This window comes from Sturnira hondurensis, unplaced genomic scaffold (assembly GCF_014824575.4).
Source record: "Sturnira hondurensis isolate 20B ecotype Veracruz unplaced genomic scaffold, ASM1482457v3 Scaffold0006413, whole genome shotgun sequence".
Taxonomy (NCBI): domain Eukaryota; kingdom Metazoa; phylum Chordata; class Mammalia; order Chiroptera; family Phyllostomidae; genus Sturnira; species Sturnira hondurensis.
Window position 1 is genome coordinate 57,225,585 of NW_028079044.1, and position 27,561 is coordinate 57,253,145.

The window sequence follows — 27,561 nt, forward strand, 5'->3', positions numbered from 1 at the left end:
TGTCACCGGGAGTACACAAATACTGTGGGTGTGACCTCAGATTTTCCCTGCAGCTTCTTTCTCCCGCTCCTTACCCAGCTTTCCTCAGGAACGACCGCCCCCCACGGCCCTCCGAAATGCAGATCACCCCCCCACCCCCTGCAGCTCCTGCTGGCGGTCCCCTCCAGCCCTTGTTGCCCACAGACGCCCGCTCAGGTCCTGGCGTGCAGACCCCTCCCCTGCCTGGAAGCTCCGTGACCCGCACCACTGCCCACCGAACGCGAGGGAGCGGCAAAGCCTGGGCACGGGACGGAGCCCCTCTCCTGAGGGCGGTCTGTCTCCTCCAGTCCCGCAAAGTCCTCCTGGCTGCGCATCTGCAGGGCGCTCTGCACTCCCGCGTCCGGCACCCACAGTGCTCACCGCAGCCCACCCACCGGCTCTGGAGTCCCAGCCGCATCTGAAGCAGCCCCCTGCTAGCACGTGGAGTCCACCCCCACCCCAGGTCAGCACGCAGGAACCGCCAGGAAATGGCTGCGGCCCTGGGGGTCCCCTCACAGAGGGCGCTGGCAAGTGACCTCTCCCTGCGCCATGGCAGCCTGACCCTTGTCCCCCAGATGAACAGGTCAGCCCCCAGCCACCCTCCAGACAGTGTCCCCGCACACAGGAGCCTCACCTTGTCCACGGCAGACACCTTGGCGCCTTTGTCCAGCAGCAGCTCCACCACTTCGATGCTCCTCATCTTGGTGGCCTTTATCAGCGGGGTCTCGCCATCCTGTGGGCACGCGCACGGAAGTTCGCCAGAGTGACTGCGCCCCCCCCCCCCCCTGCTCCAAGCGTCACACAAACACACCTGCAGGATTCAGTGACCTGACTCTGGCCCCAGTCTATGTTAACGATGTTCCCAAGAAAACAGACTTGTGAGAACTAACAAGAAAACTGCTTTTCCTTTCACAACCATTCTTTTGTACCGAAATAGTCTCATGTCACTCGCCAAGTGTGGGATGTGACCCGCTGCCTTGTTGCCCCTTCTGGCCACAGGGCCTGGCCCTCGCTGCTGCTGCCCCCCACCCCTTGCCCCCGGTCCCACGCAGATGTCCGGGCAACGCCCCCAGAGACGACGCCTTTCCTCACCGCGGCCCCCCAGCCCACCGCGGCCCGGCTGTCCGGTCCAGGCCGGCGTCTACACCTGCATCGCTTGTTTTCTCTGCCCTTTTACAAAGGCCTGTGTGTAGCAGGGAGAGCAATCGGATACAGCAGTGCGCTCTTGTGGTTCCTTTAAAAACCAAGAAAATCAGAAGAGACCACAGTTCAGCACTGAGCTAGGAGGGAAACCTGGTTGGAGCTGCGGGGGGGTTACGGTGGCCGAGACACGGTCCACAGAGAAAGCAGAGAGAGGACCAGGGGCCGCCTGCACACAGGCCGGCAGCCCAGGGACCTTTCTGCCTGGGCACCCAGTTCCCATCACTGGTGTAGAAAGACGCTCGTCCCCATCTCTAGCAGATCAAATAGCCTTGTCTTACGGGTGACTCCTTAACTGTTTTCTTCATGAAGAGTTCCTGCCATTTCGCTCTAAAATTCTACGTATCTCTTCCCCACAGAAAACTTCACACACTAGGCCAGGCACAACCACAGACGTTGGATGCGGATTTCTGTTTTCACAGGCTCTGAGAAAGGAGACCACGGGGGCCAGTTTGGACACCCACAGCCACCCTCAGTGGCCTTTGTACAGCAACTGGGCTCTGCGTCCCGTACAACGGGAGCATAAAGGAACGCTGGGGAGATCATCTGTCCACAGCTGATGACAGCTGGTAACTATACTTTCTGAACACAGTCACCTAAGGTAATGAACTGCACATTGTATTTTCCTGTGAATACGCACTCCTGAAAGGATACAAAGTCGCTCTTCAATTTAACGCAGCACATAACCAGTGAGATCGGTAAAACACAAACACCAGACAAGGACGAGGAAAAAGACACGCGGGACTGCCTGCCAGCACCTGGCCTGCTCCGAGGGCTAGGGGGGCTGTACCTTGGTGCAGATCTCCGTGTCCGGGTTGCACTGCAAGATGTCTCTCACCATCGTCGCGTTCCCTTTCTCCACAGCCCAGTACAAAGCTGTTTTATTGTCCTGCGTCATAAAGGAAAAAATCAACAGCTGCTCCCCGTGAGACAGAACGTTTAGAAACCGCTACACATACATGCGAAAGACCTAGCGGCGTTAATACAGAAGCCCCACAGCCCGGCAGTGACGCGGGACGGTTTGGGCACCTACTGCACCCACTGGTGCCCACAAGTCGGTCTCTGCAGAACAGCCGGTGGAGTGACATCGAGATCGGCTGACACGGACAAGCCATCAGACCCAGAGACACCAACAACGGCGCTGCCGTCACACGTACCTGCCCCCGAATGTCTATGTCGGCGTATTTTTGGAGAAGCGCCCGCACGATTTCCACATGACCCCCTCTGACAGCTCCAATCAGCACGGTGTCCCCACTCTACCGAGACAAGAGAACGGGGTGAGTTCATGACGAGAACAAAGAAACACCAGTTGGAGGTCAAGGTTAGTCATGTGTTAATGCAATCAGTTTTTCCAGAAAATTTCTTGGGAAAAAGGTATCTCTAAACAAAGAGAAAAATTTCAGCCGATGCCCGTGGAGTGAGAGACAGAAGGCTGCAATCCCCCAAAGAAAGACTCTGAAACGCCAGGACAAAGGTTCAGAGAGGCTGGTCATCAGAACGATGAGCCGTCCTCTTTGAAGGTGACCTTCCACGACACATGTAACTTAAAGAGATGACACCACAGCTGTCGACACACCGCAAGAAGGCCCAGAAAAGACGCAACACGACCCCCCTGGGTGGCACTGCACACAGAAGGTTCCTGGAGGAGGAGCTACGAGGCTGGCACCGGCGTGGGTCTGGGGCCGCCCTGCCTGCAGAGTGGCACCCCCGTTCCAGCCCCTGGCATTGGAGGGCAACCGTGCAGAAGCCTGACTCAGCCCCAGAACAGGCCCCAGGGGGCCCGTTACCACATAAGAACATCTCTTTGCCCTGAAATTATGTTCACCAAGCCATAATCATTATTAATTATATCTTCCCACTGCCTCATGGGAACGGCTACTTCATGACGGGCATTTTCCTAACTGCTAAATCACACGTCAGCTGGAGGGACGCAGGCGGGCCGAGTCTGAGCTGTGCCCAGCTCAGTCCCAGTGGGCCCGTGGGCTACAAAACAGGGAGGGTGTGGGTCCTTGAGGGTTACGCAGTACGGTGCCATGGTGTCACATCCAAACCACCACATCAGAAGCAGAAACAAGCCCAGGCAGACAAATGCTGGTGGAGGATGTCGGCCCTGATGTGGCTCCAAACCACAGATTGGTAAGAGGTTGCAGACGCTTCACTGCGATGTGCCACGCAGTCTAGGCACAGGGACACCAGAAAGACAAGGTCCCGTCTCTGCGAGAACAGACAGTCCAGAGGAGAAAGGTGACACTGGGAAACACCAACGGAAAACCAGACAGTTACCATGGAGATAAATTAAACTACAGTGACGAGACTTGGCTGGGTGGTGGGGGCAACTGGAGACCCTTCTGTGGAGGTGCTGGCTGGCTGGGATGGGGGACGAAAGCCGGAGCAGGAGCCAGCCCCGGCAGGGTTGGGAAGGGCAGAGTCCCAGCAGGCCCCAGGGCAGCCACGAGATCTGCGTGTTCCAGAACGTGGACACACCCATGGGGCCGCACGCTGCTGAACAGGAGCCAGAAGGAGAGGAGTGGAAACACATGTGGACAAAGAGCTGGCCACGCACGTCACTCGGGACTTGCACCCTGAAGGTGCAATGGCTCTCCCACGTGGAGGAGGAAGGCTGGGTGACTTCAGTAAAGGAGCACACGTGAAACTCACTGCTTTAAGGACCACTGCAAGAGCAGCGTGGAGAATACATCAGAGCCAATGAGAGAACCCAGTCAAGATGCTTTGCTCCCACAATGGGAGATGGGGACTTGCACTTGGGAGGTGGCCCTGGACATGAAGGGACCGTGGACAAAGGAAGGTTGTTCTGGAGGCAGGCCCAGTGGAACCTGCCGAAGAATCAGATGTGGAGAGAAATGGAGGCTACTGCACAGGACATGGGGCTTCAACCACAGGTTGGAGGTGGGGCCATGTACTAATGGAAACGACTGAGGGAAAGCGGGGTTGGGAAGAAACAAACAAAACGTCCACTTTCCTGAAAGTTTAAGAAGCCCATTCAAGCCCTGGCTGGTGTGGCTCAGTGGAGTGAGCGCAGGCCTGACAACCAAAGGGTCACCAGTTCGGTTCCCAGTCTAGGCACACGCCTGGGATGTGGGCCGGGTGCCCAGTAGGGGGCACACGAGAGGCTACCACACACTGATGTTTCTCTCCCTCCCCTTCTCCCTCCCTTCCCCTCTCTCTAAAAATAAATAAATAAAATCTTTTTGTAAAAAGCCCATTCAAGCAGAAGGTTTACATGGAGTTGTATACACGAGTGTGGACTTCTGAGAAGAGACAGAATTGGAAAATTCTAAGTGTAAAGGGAGGCACTTGAAGCCCAGAGGCCATGAAAAACACCTACGGCAATACACATCAAGGACAGTTACAGACTAACAGCACATGTGACTTTCTCAGTAACAACATCATTGACAAAATCAAAAAGAACGCCCGTCACAATGACACAACAGCCTTTAACCCACTAGGGCTAAAGGTGGAGGAGATAAGAATATCTTAAAACAAAGTGCGTCGTCATCACGCAGGATTGTGCAGGGCGGCCAGACGTTAAGGTCGTCCCCTAGCAATGTCACCACTGGAAGACACACAGGTGGCCTACCCTGTCAGGCATGTTCACGTAGGTCCCAGCGTCGAGCAGGTCCTGCACAATCTCCGTGTGCCCCTCCTTCGACGCGATCATCAAGGCTGTGTTTCCGTCCTTGTCCGTCAGATTCACGTTGGGGCTCCTCTTCAAAATCTCCTTTACTGACTGTGTGTAGCCCCCTTTCACAGCCACGATAAGTGCAGTCATTGAGTTCTAGACGCAGAGAAAAGACCAAGAAGTCAGCACGTTCTAGAAAACACAGGATTGGTGCCATAATAATAAAACTGACGTTCGCAAGGAGGTGGCCTATTACCAGTTATTTCTGGCACCGCAAGCCAATGCAAGCACACCAAAAGGGCCAGGAGGCACATTTGCACTTCTGAAGCGAGACCACCCACTGGGCCCAGCACTGCCGGCCGTCAGCTCTCTGCACGCAGCCCTGAAAGGGGCTCACTGCCGCGACGCCCTCTGGGCAACGTGATGAGGTCTCACACAGTTGACAAGATGATTCAAAATCAAATTCACTCTACATTAAATAACCCCAAGTACAGTCTTTCAGGCTCAACAAAGAATGCTATACCACAAAATCTATGGGAAAGCTGAAAACGATGGCCTGATGGCTACAGGACATTTTAATAAAAGCGCAGTGCAGTCTGCTGTCTTCCCCCGTGACCTGGAGACCCCATCTCCGAAGACTCTCACTTCGGCTGCTTTTAAAAACTGCACTGAGCCGTGAGTCGTCTAACGGAAGAGTCTGCCTCCTCTCTCCAAGCACTGACGTCACTGCTGCAGGTTTTGCTCTGCTCTGAGAGGCACCCTAACCGGGGAAAGCCGGCCCAGTCCCCAACCCCGCCCCTAGGGCGCAGCCCCGCCCTCTCGCACAGCGAGCTAGCCCACCCAGCCTGCTCTGTGGCTCAGCAGTCCCTGCCCACCACAGCCCGGCCACTCATTCACTCGCTACACTGTCCGGAGAGGAAGCGAGTCACTGGCGAGACTTCTGTGCTGTCTGTGAACCACGTGGTCTCCACCCGCACTAAAACGTCACACACTCCCCGAGGTCAGCATTTGGGAGCCTCTGCCTGGACCAGGAACAGGAGACAGCGGAAGACACTATGCTGGAAGGCAAGCGTGATCTGGAGCTCACTGTCCCAACCCTGTAGTGGGAGGAGTGGTGCGTCTCCTCTGGGGCCCTTCTCGGTCCCTCTCGCACAGGACTTCCCACACAGACGGAGGTCTGCGCGGCTGTTCCTTACCCACAGGCACCACTCCCTTCACCGCAAAGAGAAGCAGCCTGTGCGGGCTCCTCCAGTGCCCCCGCTCACCCCTCACCCGGCTGGCTCCACAGCAGGGCTCAGGAAGCAGTTAATAACTGTGAATTGGCTGTATTTGAACCAATTTTAAAGCTTTCTAGGTTCTGACCACAGATTTCTGATATTTTTATTTTTTATTTATTTTTTATTTTTTAAAAAAGATTTTATTTATTTATCTTTAGAGGGGAAGGGAAGGAGAGAAGGAGCGAAAGATCAATGTATGGTTGACCCTTATGTGTCCCCTGCTGGGGACTGGCCTGCAACCCAGTCATGTGCCCTGACTGGGAATCGAACCGCGATCATCTGGCTCCCAGGCCTGTACGCAATCCACTGAGCTACACCAGCCAGGGCTAGATTTCTGATATTTTTAGGTCTGTCCATTGAAAAACGAAAATAACTCACAGTTAAGAATACACAAAAATTACAAAATTATTTTTAAATTTAAATAAATTTAAAATTTTAATTTTACTTAATAATTTAAATAAATTTTAAACAAAGCTCTTTTCCATAATTAATGTATTTCAAACTATTTGATTTGAGACTATTTTAATTTACACTAAGATCACTGACCAATGTTCTTTATTTTTAGCCTCCCAAAATTTATGTGCATTAGGAATAGATCCTTAAGAGCAAAAATTTACAGTACCTAGTATCTATAACATATTTATCAGGATAACAGCAAAAAAATGCTTATCTAAGTATCATTTTCTAAGTATCATTTACAAACTGTGGGAAATTTCTCTAGGTATATATTAAGAAAAAATATTCTGTCCCTTACAACTAAAAACACGTCTCCGTTATCGGGGTTACAAATAGAAGGTACTTACAGCGCCTTCCTGATCAACATCGGCTCCCGAGGCCAACAGATGTCGGACACACTCCAGGTGGCCCTTTCGCGCGGCCCAAACCAGAGGGGTGGTCCCATACTGTGAAAACGAACAGTACATTTACAATCATGGCCAGTAGGTGAAAGAGACTTCCGATGAGAGCGGCGATCCGGTCCTACTTCAAGTGTGCTCAGATTACCGCCTACACGTGGCATACCTCTAATCGCAGCTAAATCATTTCCCTGTTTTATTTTTCCAGAACAGATGATTAACCACCGCCCGAGACATCTTTCACCCAACTTCACCTTTTATAATCAGTGAGTGACAACTTTTCCATCATAAAGTCATACACTCTAATTTTCAACAAGCTTTTGTTCCTTCCCATATCTTGTGAAATACAATCAAAAGTTCAACAGTCTGACTACAGGCAAAAACAGCTCGAACCACTTTAATGTAATCTCACGGAATCTTTATCACAATGATAAGGAGAGGGCAGTATCACACTTTCCTGCCAAGACAAAGGAGGCCCTGAGAAGCTAGTTACAGGCTCAAGGTCACAAAGCTACTAAGAGGGGGAGCTGGACCCATGAACCACAAGCCTGGCTTCAGTCCGCACTCTCACCCACGCCCCAGATCAGCTCTGCACTTGACAAAAGAAACTGCAGCCCAGAAACTGCACTATAAAGTACCTTCTGCTGGAATACGACTCAAAAGGCATCAAAGGATATAAATCATGCGTAGAAGAGCAATGTCTCTACACCTGTGGGGAGTCTGGCAGGCAGGAGACACAGGGACACCCACTGTGACCTCCAACTGCCCGGGAGACCGCAGACAGAAACCGACCATAGTGAAGCCTGCTTCTGCCACAGCCGCGTCCGGAGAGCTTTCTGTGTTGACGCAAGGACTGTGACTCCGCGGTAGCCACTCGCCACCTAAGGCTATCGGGCACTTGGAATGTAGCAAGTTGACTGGGAAACTGAGTTATTTTACCTTATTTTAATCGATTTCAGTCTAAATAGCTACATGCGGCTGGTGGCTACTGTCCCAGCAGCCCCCTAGGGTGCCCAAACCTCGGCCCATGGCCCGTATGTGGCCCAATGGCTGTGAACAGGGCCCCACACAAAACCATGAACTGACTTAAAACCTTTCTGTTTGCCCACCAGTTTTCGTTAGTATTTGTGTATTTGATGTGTGGCCCAAGACAACTCTTCTTCCAGTGTGGCCCAGAGACACCAAAAGGTTGGACACACCTGGACATTAAACATCTCGGGAATCAAACTGTTGAAAGCTGTAGCCTGGGGCTCTTGAGGGACAGGGCCTCAGGACAGCCAGAACCTGAGGCTGCCAGTACAGCCCTGGGGGGCAGGAGCCTAAAGAATGAAGGGTGGGACATAGGAGAGGAGGGCAGCGGTCCAGGCTGAGGCGTTGGGGTAGGTTTAGACAGAATAAGGAACCCTCCAGACACTTGCCAGTTTCTCTTTTGCATCTATCTTTTCTCAGAATTAAATTCTTTTCTAGCCTCTTCCTTTGTGGATAACATCTTCTCTGGCTGAAACACCTTCCCTAAGTCTACAAACCAAAAACCTCGGACATCTTCAAAGAGGGTGTGATCGTGCGCCCATCCTTGGAACACCTGCTGCATGTTGCTTTCCCTCTGTGCAGAGGGGCGCTGGGCGGCCCCAGTGCCTCAGCCCCCAGGTTGGCCCCACCCCCTGGCCCTCCTCACCAGGCCCCCTCCCTCTCAACACCAAAGGCTTCCTGACGTCTCGCCCAGACGCCTGGCAGACATTCCTGGGGCGGCACTCAGAACCGCCTCGGCAAGTCTCTCCGTTTTCCCCCCCCGCCCCCGACTCCTGGGCTCCTACCCCCAATAAATTCAATCCCGTCCCGTGCAATGTGGATCCTATTGTCCTGGTTTCACCTAGAAACATGGCCAATGATTTCCTCCCACATCGCCAGTCTTTTCTCCTTTACTCCCTCTTCCTACAAACTGGGTTAAGTCTCTCCTATCCTAAGAAACTTTCCCAACAAGCCATCCTCCTAAGATTCTGTTCACAAGGTCGTTTGGGGTACAGAGAGCAAGGGAGGGGGCAGAAAGGGACACAAGGCCCATCTTCACACATCAAACCAGGGGTCGGTGTCTTCAGGATGTTAAGCACAAGAGAGAGGTAACCTGAACTTTAGAAGATCATTCTGGCAACAACATGACACGCAGGCAGGACTAAAGTTAGGAAGAAAAGTTGTACAGAAAAATTCCGCCAAGAAGACAGCGAACGCCCCTGTCTACCTTCCCTGAGAATGGTGACCTTGACACAAAAGCAGTGGGAGGGGACCACCTGCAAGGCAGGTGTCTACACAAAACGTACTGACACACAGAGCCGGAAGGTACGCCCTGGCAGCCTCATGAGCACGTGTGCGAGCACGTGTCCCAAGACACACCCAGGGGACACAACCCGACGGGCCCCACCTTGTCCGAGCAGTTGACCTTCGCGCCATTCCGCAGCAGGAGGTGCACTATGTCCGCGTGGCCTCTCCCCGCCGCCCAGATGATGGGGTAGACGCTGTACTGCTAGGGGATGGGTAGCAGGCAGGCAGCCGGAGGGGAGGGAAGGAGACAGACGGGGACCGCGGGAGAGGAAAAATCTTTTAGGTGGACATTTACAGCATGCACTCACTAAGAAAAGTAAATAACAAACAGAGTAATACAAAGTAATAAATACTTTAAAAGTCAAGTTACAGACCATTCTCCAGTTTAAAAACACACAATACTCATAATATGCAATTGACAGCCAAGATGTACCCAACCTTAAACAAATAAATATATGAGCACATTTATTTTTTTAGAGAGTCAACACATCTGATGTGATTATCTAGCCAATGGGTAAGACTAGCAATAGAAATATGAAAATTTTCTTACATAACCCTTCCACTAATTTGAATAAAAACACATTTTTTCAGCTTTATTAAGGTATGTCTGGTAAAACTGTGAGATGTTCCAAGTGTACAGCATGATCCAATAGACATATATTGTGAACGGATTCCATCAGTATCAGTCTCGGATCTGCAATCTGAGACTGAGAGTCACACAAAGGAGTCACGTTATGTGTCACCATCTGTAAGAATGCACAGAAAATGTCTATTTAAAAAAGTTTAGATTAAGAATCTGTGCCCACAGAAAACAGGTAAGATGTCTTCAGAATTTAAACTCCTTCTGAAACGTTATATGGTTATAATTAACATTTAAGCTCTAAGAGTTGTCTTTTGTTAATAAAAATTGAGAAATAAGCTGAGCTTGAGAAAAAAGTCTCTCTGTACTTTAAAATCACATTCTTCATCTTTATCTTTAAGAAGATCCAAGTCACCCTGGCTGGTGTGGCTCAGGGGATTGAGTGGCTGCCGGCCTGCAACCCAAAAGATCACCGGTTCGATTCCCGGTCAGGGCACGCGCCTGGGTTGCAGGCCAGGTCCCAGCAGGGGGCGTGCAAGAGGCAACCCATTAATGGATCTCTCACACATCAGTGTTTCTGTCCCTTTCTTTTTCCCTCCCTTCTCTCCTCTCTAAAAGTAAACAAATAAAATCTTAAAAACAAAGGCGACGATCTAGGTCACTTCATTCACTGTCAAGTCCAGAGTATAACCAGCCTGAAGCCCCTGCTAGGAGAGCGCACCACTCCCAACACAGGCGAGGGTCACGTCAATGCTCACCAGACCGGTGACACTGGGGTTGGCGCCATGGGACAGCAGCAGTTCCACCACCTCGGTGCGGCCTTTGTAACACGCCCACATCAGAGCTGTCCATCCTCCCTGGAAAAATGAAGTTCCTTCTGTGACTATTATTTATAAAGCCATTGCTTTGTGAGGTTTTAAGTGCATGTAGTTTTAAGTTCCCATGCTCCCCAGAGAAATAGAAATACAGGATCCAGCACAAATAACACCCCTTTTTATTATGAAGTCTTTTATTATAAAACCCTAAGCATATAATTCTGTAACATAACGATATCACACTCAAGCACACCATACAACATTTTAGGTGAAATGTTCAAGTTAAAATTATACATCATTACACCGATATTATGACCCAACCAGCCACACGCAGGCAGGCCTTCCTTCTGCTGGAACCTGTACACGAAAGCACCGAAAGGAAGTCTAATCTCTCAGGTCCACAAACAAACACCCCCAACGCAGCACTGCACAGTGAGAACTGAAATACGGAACACTTATGTCGGACTTCTTCCAAGATCTATCTTAGCCGTTTGAAACCTTCCTTTCCTTCGAAACGTGCTCTGTCCTGAGATAGCCCCCTCCTTGTTTGCGTCCAGACTCCCAGAGCAGGTCCCAGCAAGCACGCCCTGCCCTGTCCCAGCACACCCTGTGGGCGAGGGTCATGTGCAGGTCACGCAGGGCCTCTGGCTGAGAGGGAGGGCACTCAGGCAGCGACCTGCAGATCAGGGTTCCAGGGGTGGACGATGTCATCAGCATGAATTAACAGTAGGATAACTTTGTTTTCTATGCTACAGAAGCAATTTTCTTTTTTTGAGTAATCTTCTCTTTAGCTATAACACAATTCAATAAAAGAAACCAATGTAATCAAATTATAATATGAAACAAATGTTTTGTTTTCTTAAAAATCAGTACTTGGGCCAATTCACATTTGATCCTAAGAATATAAGTAACTTCTGATTTTCTTTCATCACTCACAAAAAAGAGTTAAGAAATACTTGTCCTGATCTGAAAAAGGCAGAACCATAGAAGGGGAAACCAGGCCCAGGGCGGCAAGGGGTCGGGGAGTGAGAGGAGGGGCTGAGCGGAGGGGCTGATCGCACGGCAGCGGAGTGGGCGCAGGCTCGTGGGGGTGGGCACATGACATCACGCACTCATCAGAAACCAGAGAACAAACTCGCCACAGACAGTGAATTCTTCTGTAGGAAATATTTTTAAAAGTCAACCAGGATACGTAAAGATACAGCCTGAGACAAACAAATCTAAGTATGTTACGAATGAACCACATGTTTACTCAGAAGCTGAGCCTAGGTAACTTTGGAAAACAGTATTTTGACTGAATACCATAATGCTAAAAACCAAAATAAATGTACACAAACACTGTACTTACTAGGTAAATCTGTCTCTCTCTGGCTAGGGGTCAGAAATTCTGAAACCACTGTACCTGTGCTCCAGGGGTGAACAAATAGGCAAACCCATCATGTATTCAACAGGGGCAGGTTTCTTGCCGTCAGAAGAACCACAGAGACGGGGACGGGGGCTACAAGGCTGAGTTGGTGGAGTCGCTCTGGTCTCTTTATGAAACACACACACACTTACACAGACAGACACAGAAGTAAACGTACGTGTGTGCAGGAGTTAGTACCCACACGTATGTCCTACATCTCTCCACTGAGAGGGACTACAACCAGCGAATCCCAGCAGCAATGAGCACAAACACCTAAATACTGATTTCTAACTAACGCTTTCCAGTAATAGGGGTCAAGGTTCTGTGGAAAACATCCCAGGGCTGACAATCAGGAAGGAAAGCAAGGGAAAATACAAGATAAACCTGGGCCTGAAGCACCTCATGGTGCCAGAAAGTAAGGGAGTACTTAAAAATATATAAAATAAATCAAAGGACAGGGCATCTTACAAGGGTGTGCAAAAGCTCCCATGGCCAAAGCTGGACCAGCCTGAGCAACGAACTAGGTAGAGAACAGAATAACTCACAGAATGAGAGCCATTCATGAGCCCACATGCATTTACGTAGGACACAGACGGAGGGAGCTCTCCTTCACAGAAGAGCTGTGACTAACGAGAGCAGAGGGAGCGAGGGGAGGAGAGGAGCCACCCCGACCACCCCCCAGGAGTCGCTGCTGCAGGCAGGGCAGACTGGTGGGCGAGACAACACATCAGTGAACGTGTCGTCAAAACCAGGCTATTCTGCACGGTATCAAAGTTCCCCCTACAACACTGAGCACCCACGAAGGGAAAGAGAGCAATCCGACCGTGAGGAAACCTGCAGACACCACTTTAACCAGGAGATCAGGGTCCTCATCGCCACCACGTGCCTAGATGCGGGGCTCCGAGGAGGGCTGCCCGGCTCTGAAGGACCCTACCCAGTAAAGCACAATCCCACCCCAACCGTGGGAAAGGCCAGACAGCCCAGGTGAGGGACCTCCGGAGGCCAGACGAGGCGTCTGCAGCAGAGTCAGTGTCGGGGAAGACCGGAAAGGCCAAGCCAGTGTCCGTCAGGCTGCAGAGCTGGACCTGTCAGCCAAGTCAGATCCCACACACACCAACACTTCCACCGGTGAAATTCCAGGCAGAGCTGTTTCCATACCCTGCCCCGCCCGCCCTCTGCAAGACTCGAGATAAACGTCTCCCCTGAGACAACCATGTCCAGGTTCGCAAAGCAAGAAGATGGGGACCCTGCCTTCGGCAGGAGCGGCAGCCTGCCAACCACTTGGGCCCTCTCGAGAAAGACTCCCCACTAGACACCCTGACACCAGGCCCAGGAATGACTCCCAAACCCCAGCAACACCTGAGGTAACCCTCCTCTCCTCACCGGAGTCCCAGGGGCCACGCCTTCCTTCACAGCCTGTCGGCTACAGCTGCCCACCAGCCCTCCGTGGTTAGGGCCCCGCAACACTAGCTGCTCAGTGGGACCTGGTCCTCAGTTTCCCCGACTGGTGGTGTTTCACAGCCAAACACACAGACCCTTTAAATGTTAAAATGTGTCGTTGATAATTATTTGGGGAAAACAGAAAGAACTAAAAATGTTTAAGAAATCATTTTTTTACAGAGTTTATGAAGTTTAACGCCTTTGTAACGTACACTTTACACACCCTAACTCTCTTGCACACACGAGTTCAAAACTCAGCCTGACTGCTTCACAGGTGGGAGACTGAGCACAGGGCACTGGTTCTAGGCTGCACCCCCTGAGCTACATGTGCTGGGAACCAAACTGACCACTGGCCCACAGGGCTGTTCTGAGAACAAGGAACAACACAACAGCCCGTGCGAGACGGTGGAACGCTGCAGCTTCTGAAACACGCAGTCCCTCCACACTTCAGGAAACAGCATCAGCAAGTAACCCATGTTTTATATACCAAAGCAGATCAATTCCTTTCTTTCCCCACTGTGAAAATTAACTTTTGAAATGACTAAACATTCTGCAGAATAAATAAGCCAGAAATAGCCCCCTTCTTTATTTTTCTGCTCTAAGCAGATGCCAATACACAATAATAGCTAAGATAATTAAGAATCATATCATTAAACTTATAATGGGTATACATAGCATGTCTGAACACAATTACATTTTAAAAATAAATTTACAGCCTGGTTGGTGTGGCTCAGTGGACTGAGCACCGGCACGTGAACCAAAGGGTCACCGGTTTGATTCCCAGACAGGGCACCTGCTTGGGCTGCAGGCCAGGTCCTCAGTAGGGGGTGTGTGACAGGCAACCACACAAGGATATTTCTCTCCCTCTCCTCCTCTCTCTAAAAATACATAAATAAAATATTTTTTAAATAAAAATAAATTTATAACTATTATACTAAAAATTGTTAACAAAAAATATTTAAAAAACTACACTATGTCCCTCTTAAAGTTCCTCTTAAAGGAAACAATTCTCTCATAAGTTCTAAAATACTGACATATTAAAGGGCAGTGAGTATTTTTAACAATATTTCCGAATATTAAACTCTAAAATTAATGGCTAAGAATATTCTTTTTAAAAAAATATATTTTATTGATTATGCCACTACAGTGGTCCCATTCTCCCCCCTTCATTCCCCCCCACCCCCTACCCCACCCCCCTTTAGTTCATGTCCCTGTGTCACAAGTTCTTTAGATTCTATATTTCCCATACTATTCTTGCCCCCCCCCCCGGTCTATTTTCTACCTACCGTCTATGCTACTTATTCTCTCTACCTTCTCCCCCCTTCTCCTCCTCCCACTCCCCTGTTGCTAACCCTCCATGTGATCTCCATTTCTGTGGTTCCGCTCCCGATCTAGCTGTCCTCTTAGTTTGCTTTTGTTTTAGGTATAGTTGTTCATAACTGTGAGTTTGCTGTCCTTTCACTGTTCATATTTTTATCTTCTTTTTCTTAGATAAGTCCCTTTAACATTTCATGTAATAAGGGCTTGGTGATGATGAACTCCTTGAATTTGACCTTATCTGAGAAGCACTTTATCTGCCCTTCCATTCTAAATGAAAGCTTTGCTGGATAGAGCAATCTTGGATGTAGGTCTTTGGATTTCATGGCTTGGAATACTTCTTTCCAGCCCCTTCTTGCCTGTAAGATCTCTTTTGAGAAATCCGCTGACAGTCTGATGGGAACTCCTTTGTAGGTGACTGTCCCCTTATCTCTTGCTGCTTCTAGGATTCTCTCCTTCATTTTAATCTTAGCTAATGTAATTATGATGTGCCTTGGTGTGTTCCTTCTTGGTTCCAACTTTTTGGGACTCTCTGAGCTTCCTGGATTTCCTAGAAGTCTATTTCCTTTGCCAGATTGGGGAAGTTCTCCTTTATTATTTCTTCAAATAAGTTTTCCACTCATGGCTGTTCCTCTTCCCCTTCTGGTACCCCTATAATCCGGATGTTGGAACATTTAAAGATGTCCTGGAGGTTCCTAAGCCTCTCCTCATTTTTTTAAATTCTTGTTTCTTCATACTTTTCTGTTCGGTCATTTTTTTCTTCCTTCTGGTCCACTCCCTTGATTTGAGTCCCAGTTTCCTTCCCATCACTATTGGTTTCCTGTGCATTTTCCTTCATTTCACTTAGCATAGCCTTCGTTTGTTCCTCTAATTTGTGACTAAAATCAACCAGTCCTGTGAGCATCCTGGTCACCAGTATTTTGAACTGTGCATCCAATGGGTTGGCTGTCTCTTGGTCACTTAGAAGTATTGGCTCTGGGGCTTTGAGCTGTTCTTCCTGAGCCATAATGTTTTGGTCTGTTTGCGCCTGTTACATATAATGGGCGGAGCCTTAGGTGTTCACCAGGGTGGGGCCACCCAGTCACTGGGTTGTGATGCTGTATGTGGGGGCAGGCGACATTGCCCCTCTGAGAGGGGCAATGGTGTTTGTTCTGCTCTCTCTCGAATTTCGGTCCCCTCTGCTGCTTCCCGCAAGCAAACCGGGCCCTCCTGGTGCTGGTTCCTGGGTGTGTGGGCTGATGCCCCCTCCAGGACTCTCTGGATCTCTCCAACAAACTCTCTGTGAGCCCGAAAGCTTCTCCCGGCACCTCAACCCCGAAAGTTTTTCCAATTGGTGTTTTTAGGCTTTAATTCCCATCACTGAGGCCCTAGCCTGCCTGGTCTGTCTCACTGCTTGCTCCTTCACCTGGTTTATTTGAGTGTGAGTGTGTGACTGCGGTCAGCCAGCCACCTTGGGCCCTCACTGGGTCCGCCTATTGCCACCCCACACCTGGGATTTGCCAACCACCGCCTGTGCGCCTGGGTCGGTCCGGCCACCTTTTCCTGCTCGACCCTGCTCTGCCAGCCTCTGACTCAGCCCCTCTTACCTGTCTGGCTGAATGGTTCGCTGTTGTCGGACTTCCATACAGTTCAATTTTCTGTGTTTTGGTTGCATTTTTGTTATTAAACTTTGTTGTCTTTAAACTTGGTCGTGCGAGGAGGCACAGTGTTTCCACCTATGCCTCCACCTGGGCCGGAAGCCGACTAAGAATATTCCAAAAGGGGCATATTATACCATCTGGGTTTTGAAACCTTCTTGAGGGTCATTTCCACGCCCACCCCAGCCCCTAGAAGCACCGTGATATCACCGCACACGTAACAACACAAGAGTCCCCACTCATGCATCACTGTGGCCGGCACCGGCTGGCCCCGACACACCGCGCAGGATGCACGTACCATGTCGCGGTGCTCCAAGTCGGCCCCGCACCTGAGCAGCTCCTCCACAATGTGCACGTGCCCTTCCTTGGAGGCCGATATAAGTGCCGTCCAGTTGTCCTTGAACACACAAACACTGATGTTACTGGTTCAAAACCGAAATGCTATTTCAAACTGAGAACAAAGGAAGCCGAATGTACATACCAGACGATTGTACCAAACTGACATGCCTGACCCACCCGACTCCCAAATAACAGGGGGCCAAGCCCTGGCAAGGGTGCCTCCGTCTGCGTGCATCACTGCATGCGCAGAAGTGGTTTCACAACTGCCTGTTAGTCTTCTCGCCAGACTTCTAATCACATAGTGTGTTTTGTCACAAGGAGGAAAGACGACTGTCCAAACCTCAAAGCCAGTCCTTGTGGCCAGCAACCGCCCCTCTGCACTGAAACGCGAGGCAGTCGAGACTCACCAGCAGGCCGCCGGACAGGAGTGATCTGTGACGAGCTGGAGAGCACTGTGCTCAAAGTATGTATTCCTAACTTTGATTCCTGAGTGCCATTGAATTTGAACAACCATTCAATAAAAAACATCAATTTTAAATAATAAATTTTTAAAAACAGATGTGGAAAAAACTTTTAAAAGGAAACAGAAACCAGATGCAGCTGTGGACCCTAAAAAACCACTCCTGGGTAACAGGGGCAGTGGAGGAGCGGTGGCCCGAGTGGGGGGGTGCTGTCGGGGGGCACTGCTCCCCAGCTGTCACCACGTGAGGGACGTGATGACACCCACGACAGTGAGGAGACACCACAGGGAGTGGTGTGACGGCTGGCTCCCAGGCGGGTGTCTTTCGGGCAGGCATTTAGTTCGTGTGGGCCTGCTTCTTACTTGGCCCACGCCGTCAGCGTCTAAAAACAGGGAGCGCTGAGAACCTTCGTTAACAGTAAAAATTCCTCTCCCTTTTTAAAACATTAACCTGGCCCATTGTAGCCAAAGACGATACACCACTGGTAGTATCATTTGTTACCTATTATTTTTTAATCACTTTGTAAAACAAACAGCAAAGGAAAAGGAAAAGAAGATAAGTTATTTCAATACATACCAAATCTTCCAGGTTGCAGTTGGCCCCGTTCTTAATCAGCTCCTTCACCATCTCCAGGCTGCCCTGCTCCGCCGCTATCATCAGCGGGGTCTGGCCGCACTGCGGGAGGCGAAGGGCACCAAGAGCTTGTCAAGGGGCCGTGCTTCGACCGAAACGCCTGTTAAAGGCACACGCTTACATTTTCCTAACACGATGTTCAGTGCTGGTTACAGAATTTCTTTAATTTAGAAACACCCATGAAATCTTAAGTTTCCAGTTTCCTAATAATGCAACCAAAAAAAAAAGTAAAAAAAATTTTTTTTCACTGCAGCACGAGTTATCGTCTCGTGGCACTGAAATCTCACTTGGAATCAGTAAATGAGTATTACCAGGCTCTGAAAGGAATGACCACATGTATATAAAAATCTTAGGGTATTTATGGTAACTAAATTCCAACAATCCAGTTAGGTTACAATGTAGAACATGGTTTTAATAATACATATTTGACAAATCATCAGGACTAAAGGCACAAAGTTCACACATCTATATTAATGTATATGTATGTAAAAACTAAAATCATGTATTATCTTATCCACTGGCAAAAAAAACTACACTACCCTGAAAACAGTTTCAAGAAACAAAATTTTTTATTAAGTTTGATAAAACAAATACATACTTTGCCATTAAAAATTCATACAAAAGATCTATTAGTCCATAAAATGTTGCAGCATGGCTGTTCAGGATGAAATAAGATGAACATTTTATTGACTTGTATTGTCGCAGCAAAGGACCTAAAGGTAATGAAAACGCAGGTACACATCACGCTTCCCTGTCTACCGAAGAGAGCACAAGCCTATTTAACTCACTCTCAAAGACAGAGGGTCTTCAAACCCCAGGGTGAACCGAAGGAGCGACTCAGAAAGTGAGCTGGGGCTCCGCTAAAGAGAGCACTCCAAAAGCCCCGATTTTGTCTGTTTCGTCTACTCACAGGGAAACTGGGGCTGGAAGCTCTCTAAAGCTTCCTAGAGACACTTAGGCTTTAGTCATCCAACTTCCCGAATATCGATTATTCCACCTGCAAAAGTCAACCACAAATCTCAACTCCATGTGCAATCACTGACATCGGTTCCAACGCACTCTGAAACCACGGAGTCTGAAGCACTCTCGCCGTAAGAAACGGTGCCATGACTCCACGCTAACATCACCAAGCACGGGAACTGCGCATTGGTGCTCGCCTTTGTCCTCAGCGCACTGCCTTGCGCACGGGAGCAGGGAGTCCACAGACAGCTACGAAAGGACCAAAGTTTAGAAACTCGGTCTTACCTCATTTCTCTCATCTACATCTTTGCATTTTTCTAGAAGAGCTTTCAGGGCAGGAATGTTCTCTTCTTCGACATAATTTATTACACTCTGAGAGATCAGAACTGACATCTTCGCGGAAAGCTGTAGCTCCAATACCTGTGAAAAGCAGATTAGATAAAATACACGTGACTTGTGAATATGAAACAAAAGTCTAACCTTAACTTGTTCAGATACACGTCCCCTGGCAGGACTGAAAACCAAGCGCCCTAGCTCAGCCTTACAGGAGGCAGAGCGAGCCCCCTAAGGCCCCCAAACAGAGCATGTTCCCGACAGCCATGCAGGGGGGAAGCACAGACACTCCCGACACTTGGCATTACAGAGGGCAAGTTAATAGCTGTCCCACCGGCCAGGGAGAAGCGTGGGCGAGACTCTAAGGCAGCCCTGGCGTAGCAGGGAGCTTCTACAGCACCTGCTCACGCGGCAGGAGGCGGCGGCTCCTGTGTGAAGGGAGAACGCTTGCCCTGACTAAAGATGGCAGCCTAAAGAAGGTAAAAAACAAAGGGGAACTGGCAAAAGTAGCCCATTATAGGAGGGGCTGGGCATGAGGCCACGCAGGAAGCTCCAGGTCAGCATTGAAAATAAGGGAGGGAAGCAAAAAGAAGATGGTCCTCCATGGGGTAGTGAGGAAGCAACAGGCGGCTGTGTGGGTCAGTAGCAAAGAGGGCAGCCACGTGAGAGAGCTTCAACCACAGCGCCTGCAGTGAGCAGGCAGCCGTGGGGAAGCGGCCCTGAGGGGCTCGGCCACACGGCTTGAGAGAGAGCAGCAAGCAGCTGTGCAGTGTGCAGTCAGGCTTGCACCACGCAGCCTGCTGAGGCAGGAAGAGGCATGCAGCTGGAGCGAGTGCAGGCTGGACTAAGAAAGAGGAGCCCCTCTGGGAAGCCGACCTGGAGAACCCAGGGGCAGAGCTGATGGAGCCGGGAATCACAGGGACCTGCCTGACCACGCATGGATTCACGGGAGATGCCTGTAATGCTGAACTGTGACTGGGGGATGCTGACTTCTGCATCTCCAAAGGACACATAGAGAGGCCACTCTCTGGGAGGCGTGCCTCCTGGACCCCACCACAGTGCAGTGAGACATAGCACATGTTCTCCCGGACCGCCGCATGGAGGCTGAGGACAACACAGCCCAGATGCTGGGGGAGAGAGCTGCTGCGAGAGGATGGGGACATCGACACCCACAGTGCACCTTTGTCACCAGAGGGGACGGAGACCTGTTTGGGAGGCCGGCTTCAGAACAGATAAGGACATGGGGAACTTCTGGTCGTGGTGAGATGTGTAGCCTGGTGGGGAGCAGGGGAAGTGCTGGGGCCCGTGGGAGAGTGGGGCTCTGAGCAGGAGGGCTCCCAGCACCCCCTTGGCTGCGGTCCTGTAAATAACAGCCTGCTTCCCTCAACACTAATCGTTGGGTCATGCGCTGAGGCACCACGTGGACGGGCCCAGGTCCGCTCAGTCACGAGCTGTCCAGATACCCACCCTGTGCTTTCCAAGACGCACACTCGAGTCAATCTAACTCCTCCCAACTCCCAACTCCAGACCCGGCCCACACACCCTTCCCAAAGAGAAGGGGCTCCCCTGCTCCCCCTGCTGTCTGCTCCGCCCTACGAGATGGCAGCTCCAGTTCCCATCTTCCAACACTGAAACCTATGACCTGCCTCGTCTTCTCACATGAGGTCACTCTCTTAGCAAATCCTCTTGGTTCTACCTAAAGAATCCACAGCACAACTCACCACCTCCATCACAGCTGCACTGGTCCAAGCTACCATGACCTTCACCTAGATCCCAACAGCTCCTCCTACCTCCACTTTGCCTTCCCCACAGTCTATGCCCACAAGGCAAGCACAGCGACCTTGTGAGGCTGTGAGTTGGCCCAGAGCTTCTTAAACAGGAACACGGGGAGCCTCAAAGAGTCCTGAGGGCTGGTGCTCCCCTGGGGATTCCGATGGGGGGCGGGTGGAGGGGTGTCTGGAGGGGCCCTGACCCTGCATCTTTAACAAGCCCACCCGGCGACGCTGCGGCTGCGGCTGCAGCTGCAGAACGCCCGGTGAGCGGCCCCGAGGCGATTTCGTCCCTCCTCGCTCACAGCCCTCGGTCGGCCTCTCCAAGCACCAGGGCACAGTCCCTTAGTGCACGGGGCAGGGTGTCACACCCCCGACCTCACCCGCTACCACTCCGCACCCACGCCACTGCTCGAACACGCTCAGCACTGTGCCACCCCGGGGCCTCGCACCGGCCTTTCCGTCTGCCCGACTTCCCTCCCCACAGGCCACGAGCCCGTGGCCGCTCCAGCACGTCCTCCAGTCGCCTCGCCGAGGGTCTGCCTGTGCCAGGTAAAACAGTCACAGCCTCACGCTCCACGGCGGTCCCCACACTGCCCGTCCCCATGTCCCACAGGGTCTCAGAGGGTTTGGGGGGTCCAGACTCTTGCACGTCCTGCCTGCGGTGGAAGTTACACATTCATTTGGCTCTGTCAGAATTCCAAGCTGAACACTAAAAAGAGTGAACTGTATGGAAAGTGTACCTCAATAATGCCTTACTTTTAAATAATCACCCAAAAAGCTACGTCATTTGATGCAGTAACTTCATTCTAAGAATCAATTCTAAAAGCAAAAGAAACATGGAGAAAGATTTTAATGTTACATTTGGTCCTTATGACTGAAATTGCATTGTCACACAATTCTAGCCACAGTACAAAAACCTCAGAGATGGAGGGAGGGTCACGTAAATTATGATACATTCACACTGGAAAAACATATAGTCATTAAATGTTTCCAAAATATGCACTGATAGGAAAATGCCTGTGCTACATTAACAGGGAGAGAAAAATCAGCTAAACAAGACTATATATAATATCTCAACTATTTAAAATATACACACTTTTAACTACTGAAATGACAGTAATGTAATTTTTAATTTTCTGTAGAACCTTTCTCTCTGGGTTTTCTAGAACGGGGTCCTTCATCACTGGAGACCAGTACGAGATGTGGTCTAACAGACACCACCAACATTCGACATCTCCATCTACTTCCACGTCTTACAGGGTCAAGTCTAACAACACCTCAGAGAGGCAGCCTGGACACGGCCCTGCCCACCGCTCCCTGTAACCAGCATCCACCCACCAGCGGCAGCGCCTGGAGCGGCCCCACGTGCCTACCTTCGCCCCATCCTCCCCCTGCACTGCGAGCGCCTCTTGTGCCCACCTGCCAAAGCGTCCCTCTCTCTCCAGAGCGCAGCAGTTTCCGTTTTCAGCCCAATTGCCTCTCACAACCAACATCTGCCAGCCCCACTGTCAGGGCCTTAGTGTTGGGCCTTCTCCACCCGCACACAGAGTAAGACCGCTGACAGCCCAAGAGACAAACTTAAACTAGATTGGGCAAAACAGAACATTTATTTTAAGGAGACTGGTTTATTTCCCGCAACCACACTGCGGGGAAGATGGGTGACCCTGGACTTCAAATGCTGGCAGAATTCTCATTCCCTATGGCTTAATCCTCTTTCCTTCTAGACCAACTTCTACACAAGCGGGAATGTGGCTGCCAACAGCTGGGCAGCCCAAGTCAACAGTTTCTGAAACTAGAGAAAGTCTGAATTTGATCCCAGATTCGAAAGTTCCCCAAAAGGCTCTGACTACCCAGACTGTGTCAGGTGCCCACGAGGAACCAACTACAGTCACAGTCACAGGGATGGGAAGGCATCACGAGGCCATACCGTGTCTGCACCGTTTCCAGATAAGAGGAACTGCTCTGGCCTAGGTGCCTGCCCCCAAACAGCTCCCCTGCCCCCAAAACGGCTCCCCTGCCATGCGATGCCTCTCGCCGCACCCCCAGGACCATCTCCCAACCATGCTGCCTCCCGCCCATCTCTGCCTCCTCCAGTCCCTTGCCACATGGAAGCAAGAGTGATCAAAAACACACTTCCCTTTAAGTCCTTCCACTGGTGAACCGTAGACTCATGCTGGGAGAACAGAACATGATGGCTTCATTACTCACAAGTTAGCCACGGCCCCGAAGCCCTTGCAAGCCTTTCAAAGCCACTGTAAAGATCAGACTTCACAAGTCCCCCTACAGAAGGCTGTGCTCCATGCAGAGCGGAGAGGACTCACGAACTCAATTCTTCAAAGTGACAGTGAGGACAGGCAGCTGTCACGGCCTGGCTCTGCCCCACCACTCCAGCCTCACCCGCCTCCCTCTCACCCTCTGCCCAGCCCTGCCTCCCCACTCACAGCCACACCGCCAGCCAGCCAGCCGCAGCCAGACTAATCTCCTCCCACGCCTGTGGCTGCCCCCATTACTTCCTGCTCTCCAGGTCCTTGCCCTCACTGCCCCTGCTCAGAGAATGCCCATCCCCCACATGTGGGCCTGGACAGCGGCTCCTCCTTCCACATCATCTCCTGGAAGCCTGCCCAGACAGTGCTCACGCTTAAGCAGCCGATGTCCCTGCTCTGGGACACCTCCACCCCCCATGGACACCTAAACTCAGACTCCTAATACCACACTCGGCTTCCCACTCCACTCACCCTTGTCCACATCTGCCCTCAGCTCCCACCTCCTGGGGCGGGACCCACCTTCCCTCTAGCCCGACGCCTGCATCCCAGGGGCAGAGAAAGAGAAAAGCAGCCCCTTGGCCAGGCCTCGGTGTCCTCCAGGGAACATAACCCACCTTCCAGAGCACCAGCATCAGAGGAGGTCACTCTGCCTGTGACATCAGGACAAAAACAAGGCCAGTGGAAGTCACATCTGAACACAGGACAAAAATGTGAGCCTTGTCCGACCTTCATTTCAACAATATCTCTTCTATGTCATTGACAAAAAGGCCTTCTTCGTAAAGTGCTCTTCGGCACAGTGCTAGAAAGCAAGGGCCCTGACCCGGGTGGCCCTGGGTGGACTCCTGACTCGACTACTTAACATTTTATCACCATGGACCCACTCCTGACCTCAGTGCCTAAGTTTCACCATCTTTAAATAACTGCACAGTTTAGGTGAAAAGGGGTTAAAACAGCGCCCCGCACATGCAGACTGGAGCACTACTAGCCACTGTACATCACCACAGAATGTTACTATTTCTTCACTCCCCTTTCTGAGTGGCTTCCCCTCACCTGGACTGCACCTGTCACGGGGTCCTTTTGGTTTAGGCTTTAATTCCCATTACGGCCCTCTTCTAAACCTGTCACTCAGCTATCTGCCTTTTTGGCAGTTCTCTGTCTCACGAGGATCTAGGTCGAGGAAGAGAAGGACCCCTGCCTTCTGCCCCAGCTCAGCTGAGCATCCGCTGCCCACGCTGGAGAACAAAGAACCCAACCTGTTCGAGGTCATTACTGACCTGGGCTCTGCACCGGGCGCCCTGCGCTGCTTTCAGAAACCCTTGCCGGATCTGATCCCTAGTGTTGCCGAAGCGTGGGCACCCACAAAATGCATCCGAACCCCTCTAGGGGTCCGGAGGGGCGTCGCCCGGCCACACCCCAGGCCAGCTGAATGGGACTCTCCAAGGACAAGGCTGCCTTGTGAACCAGCGCCCCTGATGGACAGTCGAGAGGGCTGCACACACAGTCACTACCAGGAAAATGATCTTCATTGTTCTACATGTTTCTGTCTGTCAAAACGACTTGAAGGAAAAATTATCCAACGTGGGTGGTGACCAAGAAATCGTTTCCGTGGCGTTAAATCGCACAGGCGAGAAGCCTATGGCTTGCCGCTCCACTGCCAGGCGTTTGAAGGCCAGCACAAGACAATGGAGCCATGGGGCCCAGGAGGACAGCAAAGCGGGAAACCAAGGCCCTGGCCTGGCAGCCCCAGCACAGGCCCCGCGCACACCCGCCTCTGCGGAGAGCAGGGGCGGGGTACTCTGGGCAGCGGGTGGCGGCTCCGCACCGGGAAAATAACTGTTTCGCCCCGGCCCCTGCCCCCGCACCCGCCCCGAGGAGACGGCCGGACCCGGAGAGACTGACCTGAGGCCGTAAGTCCGAGACCTCCCGGCCCTCAAGCCGGCGCGCACTCGCGGGGTCCCCGGGCCCCCGGGCTCCCCGGCCTCGCCCCCTCCCCAGCCGGCCATCCCGCGAAGCCGACAACGACACTCACCGTCTAACAGCCTGCCGAGGACAGTTCCTCGGGAATGGAACTGGCGGGAATGGCCCGCTTTGCCGCAGGCGCTGTTAGAAACTGGGAAATGCGGAGGAGGCGGTTTCCAGCACGTCCCCCTTCACACACCCGTCGGCCATTTTCCTCCGTCTCCCCGAGCTGACAGGTCACGTGGTTGAGGGTGGGGCAACGTGTGGCCACGCCCCCAGACGCCCGGCTGCACCTGTGGCCCAGGCGGAGCGGCTGCCGGCGTCGGCGGGCGCGCGCGCGCGCTGGTGCGTGCATGGCACGCGAGTCTCCAGGCCTTGCCGCCCTGCGCATCGTTTTTCTAACTTTGAAACAGGTGTTTTTGACAAGCGCCGGGCAATATTCGCGTCACTGTCAACGTCACTTTTCTTGTCGTGGTTAATTTATATTCTCTATTCACCATCAGAACCTAAGCGTACGCACAGACCTACAATGCAAGTGTAACTTCGGAAGGCGTTGCAAATGAAGGCCAACTCACATCCCTTCCCTGGGGCCCCAAGGCGAGTCTCCGCCTTCTCTGAACCTGCACGGGGTCACCACTCCTGGTCCTGAGGGCCTGCCGGCTCCCCCACACCCCCTCCGCAGTCCCTGGGATCTGGCTTCCACCCCCATTTCTGCCGAGGTGACTTCTGACTTGCCCCACCCGCCAGTTGGCCATATTTGCAGTTTCTGGAACGCTGAGCCATGCTCTTCCTCCTCCTCTCTTTTCCAAAGTGTTGTTCCCACACCTGGACATTCTTCCCTGCCTGCGTCCGGCTGATCCCAACAGATGAAGCCTCTTTGTCTTTTTATGATACAGTTCACGCAGTCCCCTCTTCCGTGAGCTCCACAGATGACCTCACGCAGATTTGTCATTCCACCTTCCGGACTCACCTTTTACTCCAAGGTACCGAGGACGCAGTAGGTGCTCAAAAGTATGTCTTAAAGCCAATTTTAACTTGTTTACTTGTCTTCTCCCCTCCCCCCCACCCCTGCTCACTCCAGGCTCATTCCACACCAATTCCACTCAGTTTGAACCAGCGTCTGTCTTTGGCAAGCCTATAAGGCAGAAAGCAATTTACCACCCCACCATGCACTTCGGGATGCTGTCCTTGTCCCAGGCATGTCACACCCACCCCTGAGAGAACCATACTCTTTGCTGACTTTATCCACTAGGAGATGTTTCTCAATAGTTCCGAACCTTGGCACATCAAAACCATCTGTGGACCTTTGAAAATATCAACACAACACTTGTTGGGAATTTTAAAATGTCTCCCCAGCAGATTCCAATGAAACACCATCCTCAGACTGGGGTTTTGGCCCCACTGTGTCCAAAGCAGTGATTTCAAATATGAACGTCCCTTTTTAATGTCAAACCGTTCTCGAGGACCTACACAGGGCCAGCAGGCAGCCTTCTAGGAACCACTGGTCCTGAGAGCTACAGGGAATTCATGGTTCCGTAGGGACCGGGTGCCCGAGTGGGAACCTGTGCTCTAGATGTAGTCCCCCCTTACCCCCTTTTTCACTTTCCTGGGTTTCTTGCTTCAGCAAATCACTGAAATCATTTCAAGAGTCTGGCTTTTCTTCTTGCCCTGTGGATTTATGTAGAAGGAAACTCTGAGCTACCTCTCCATTCCTCACCGTGCTCCCCCAGGAACTGGCCCTGGAACTGTTTTTCTCGGCCACACCAGCATGCCGGGATGGTGGTGCCAGCGGTCCAGTCCTTTCACAGGGCTTCAATTTCATCGCGGGTAGAATTTTCCCTGGAAACCTTAGGATGGTTTGCATAGGGTTCTGCTTTTAACATTGTCGGTCTCTGCCCTGGCTGGTGTAGCTCAGTGGATTGAGCTCGAGCCTGTGAACCAAAGGATCGCAGTTTGATTCCCAGTCAGGGCACATGCCTGGGTTTCAGGCCAGTTCCCATCAGGGGACACACGAGAGGCAACCATACATTGATATTCTCTCCCTCTCTCCTTCCCTTACCCGCTAAAGATAAATAAATAAAATCTTTTAAAAAACATTCCTTAAAAAAAGATTCAAAAAAATAAAACTGTCTTTCTCCGATTATAAAAGGCAAATGCATTATGAAATATTTGGAAAATACAGAAACATTTGAGGAAGAATCTCTGTTAATCTCACCATTCAGAGTTTCCTGAGCTCTTAAACAGAGACTTGAAGCAAAATTTTTATTAACCAAAGTCATTATTTGAAACATCCATTATTGAAAAGGGGACGCGTCCCAGAGAAGCCGCCAAGATCTCATTT

At 51.2% G+C, this 27,561-nt stretch overlaps 1 protein-coding gene across 4 annotated transcripts in view; it reads right to left on the bottom strand.

Moving 5' to 3' along the window:
• KIDINS220 (kinase D interacting substrate 220) overlaps window positions 1-25,450 on the bottom strand; it is a 76,311-nt gene extending 50,861 nt beyond the window's left edge. For 2 of the 4 annotated variants that reach the window (XM_037048680.1, XM_037048678.1), the window contains exons 1-11: window positions 25,291-25,450; window positions 19,178-19,312; window positions 17,876-17,974; window positions 16,798-16,896; window positions 10,644-10,742; window positions 9,406-9,504; window positions 6,939-7,037; window positions 4,817-5,014; window positions 2,376-2,474; window positions 2,009-2,107; window positions 653-751 (exon numbers count right to left, since the gene is read on the bottom strand). In XM_037048680.1, coding sequence (XP_036904575.1) covers window positions 653-751; window positions 2,009-2,107; window positions 2,376-2,474; window positions 4,817-5,014; window positions 6,939-7,037; window positions 9,406-9,504; window positions 10,644-10,742; window positions 16,798-16,896; window positions 17,876-17,974; window positions 19,178-19,285 — 1,098 coding nt within the window. In that variant the 5' untranslated portion in view covers window positions 19,286-19,312; window positions 25,291-25,450. Of the gene's footprint in view, window positions 1-652; window positions 752-2,008; window positions 2,108-2,375; window positions 2,475-4,816; window positions 5,015-6,938; window positions 7,038-9,405; window positions 9,508-10,643; window positions 10,743-16,797; window positions 16,897-17,875; window positions 17,975-19,177; window positions 19,313-25,290 lie in introns of all 4 variants that reach the window. The other 2 variants (XM_037048679.1, XM_037048677.1) reach the window with 1 other exon arrangement.
• Between the last annotated feature and the right edge of the window lie 2,111 nt (window positions 25,451-27,561).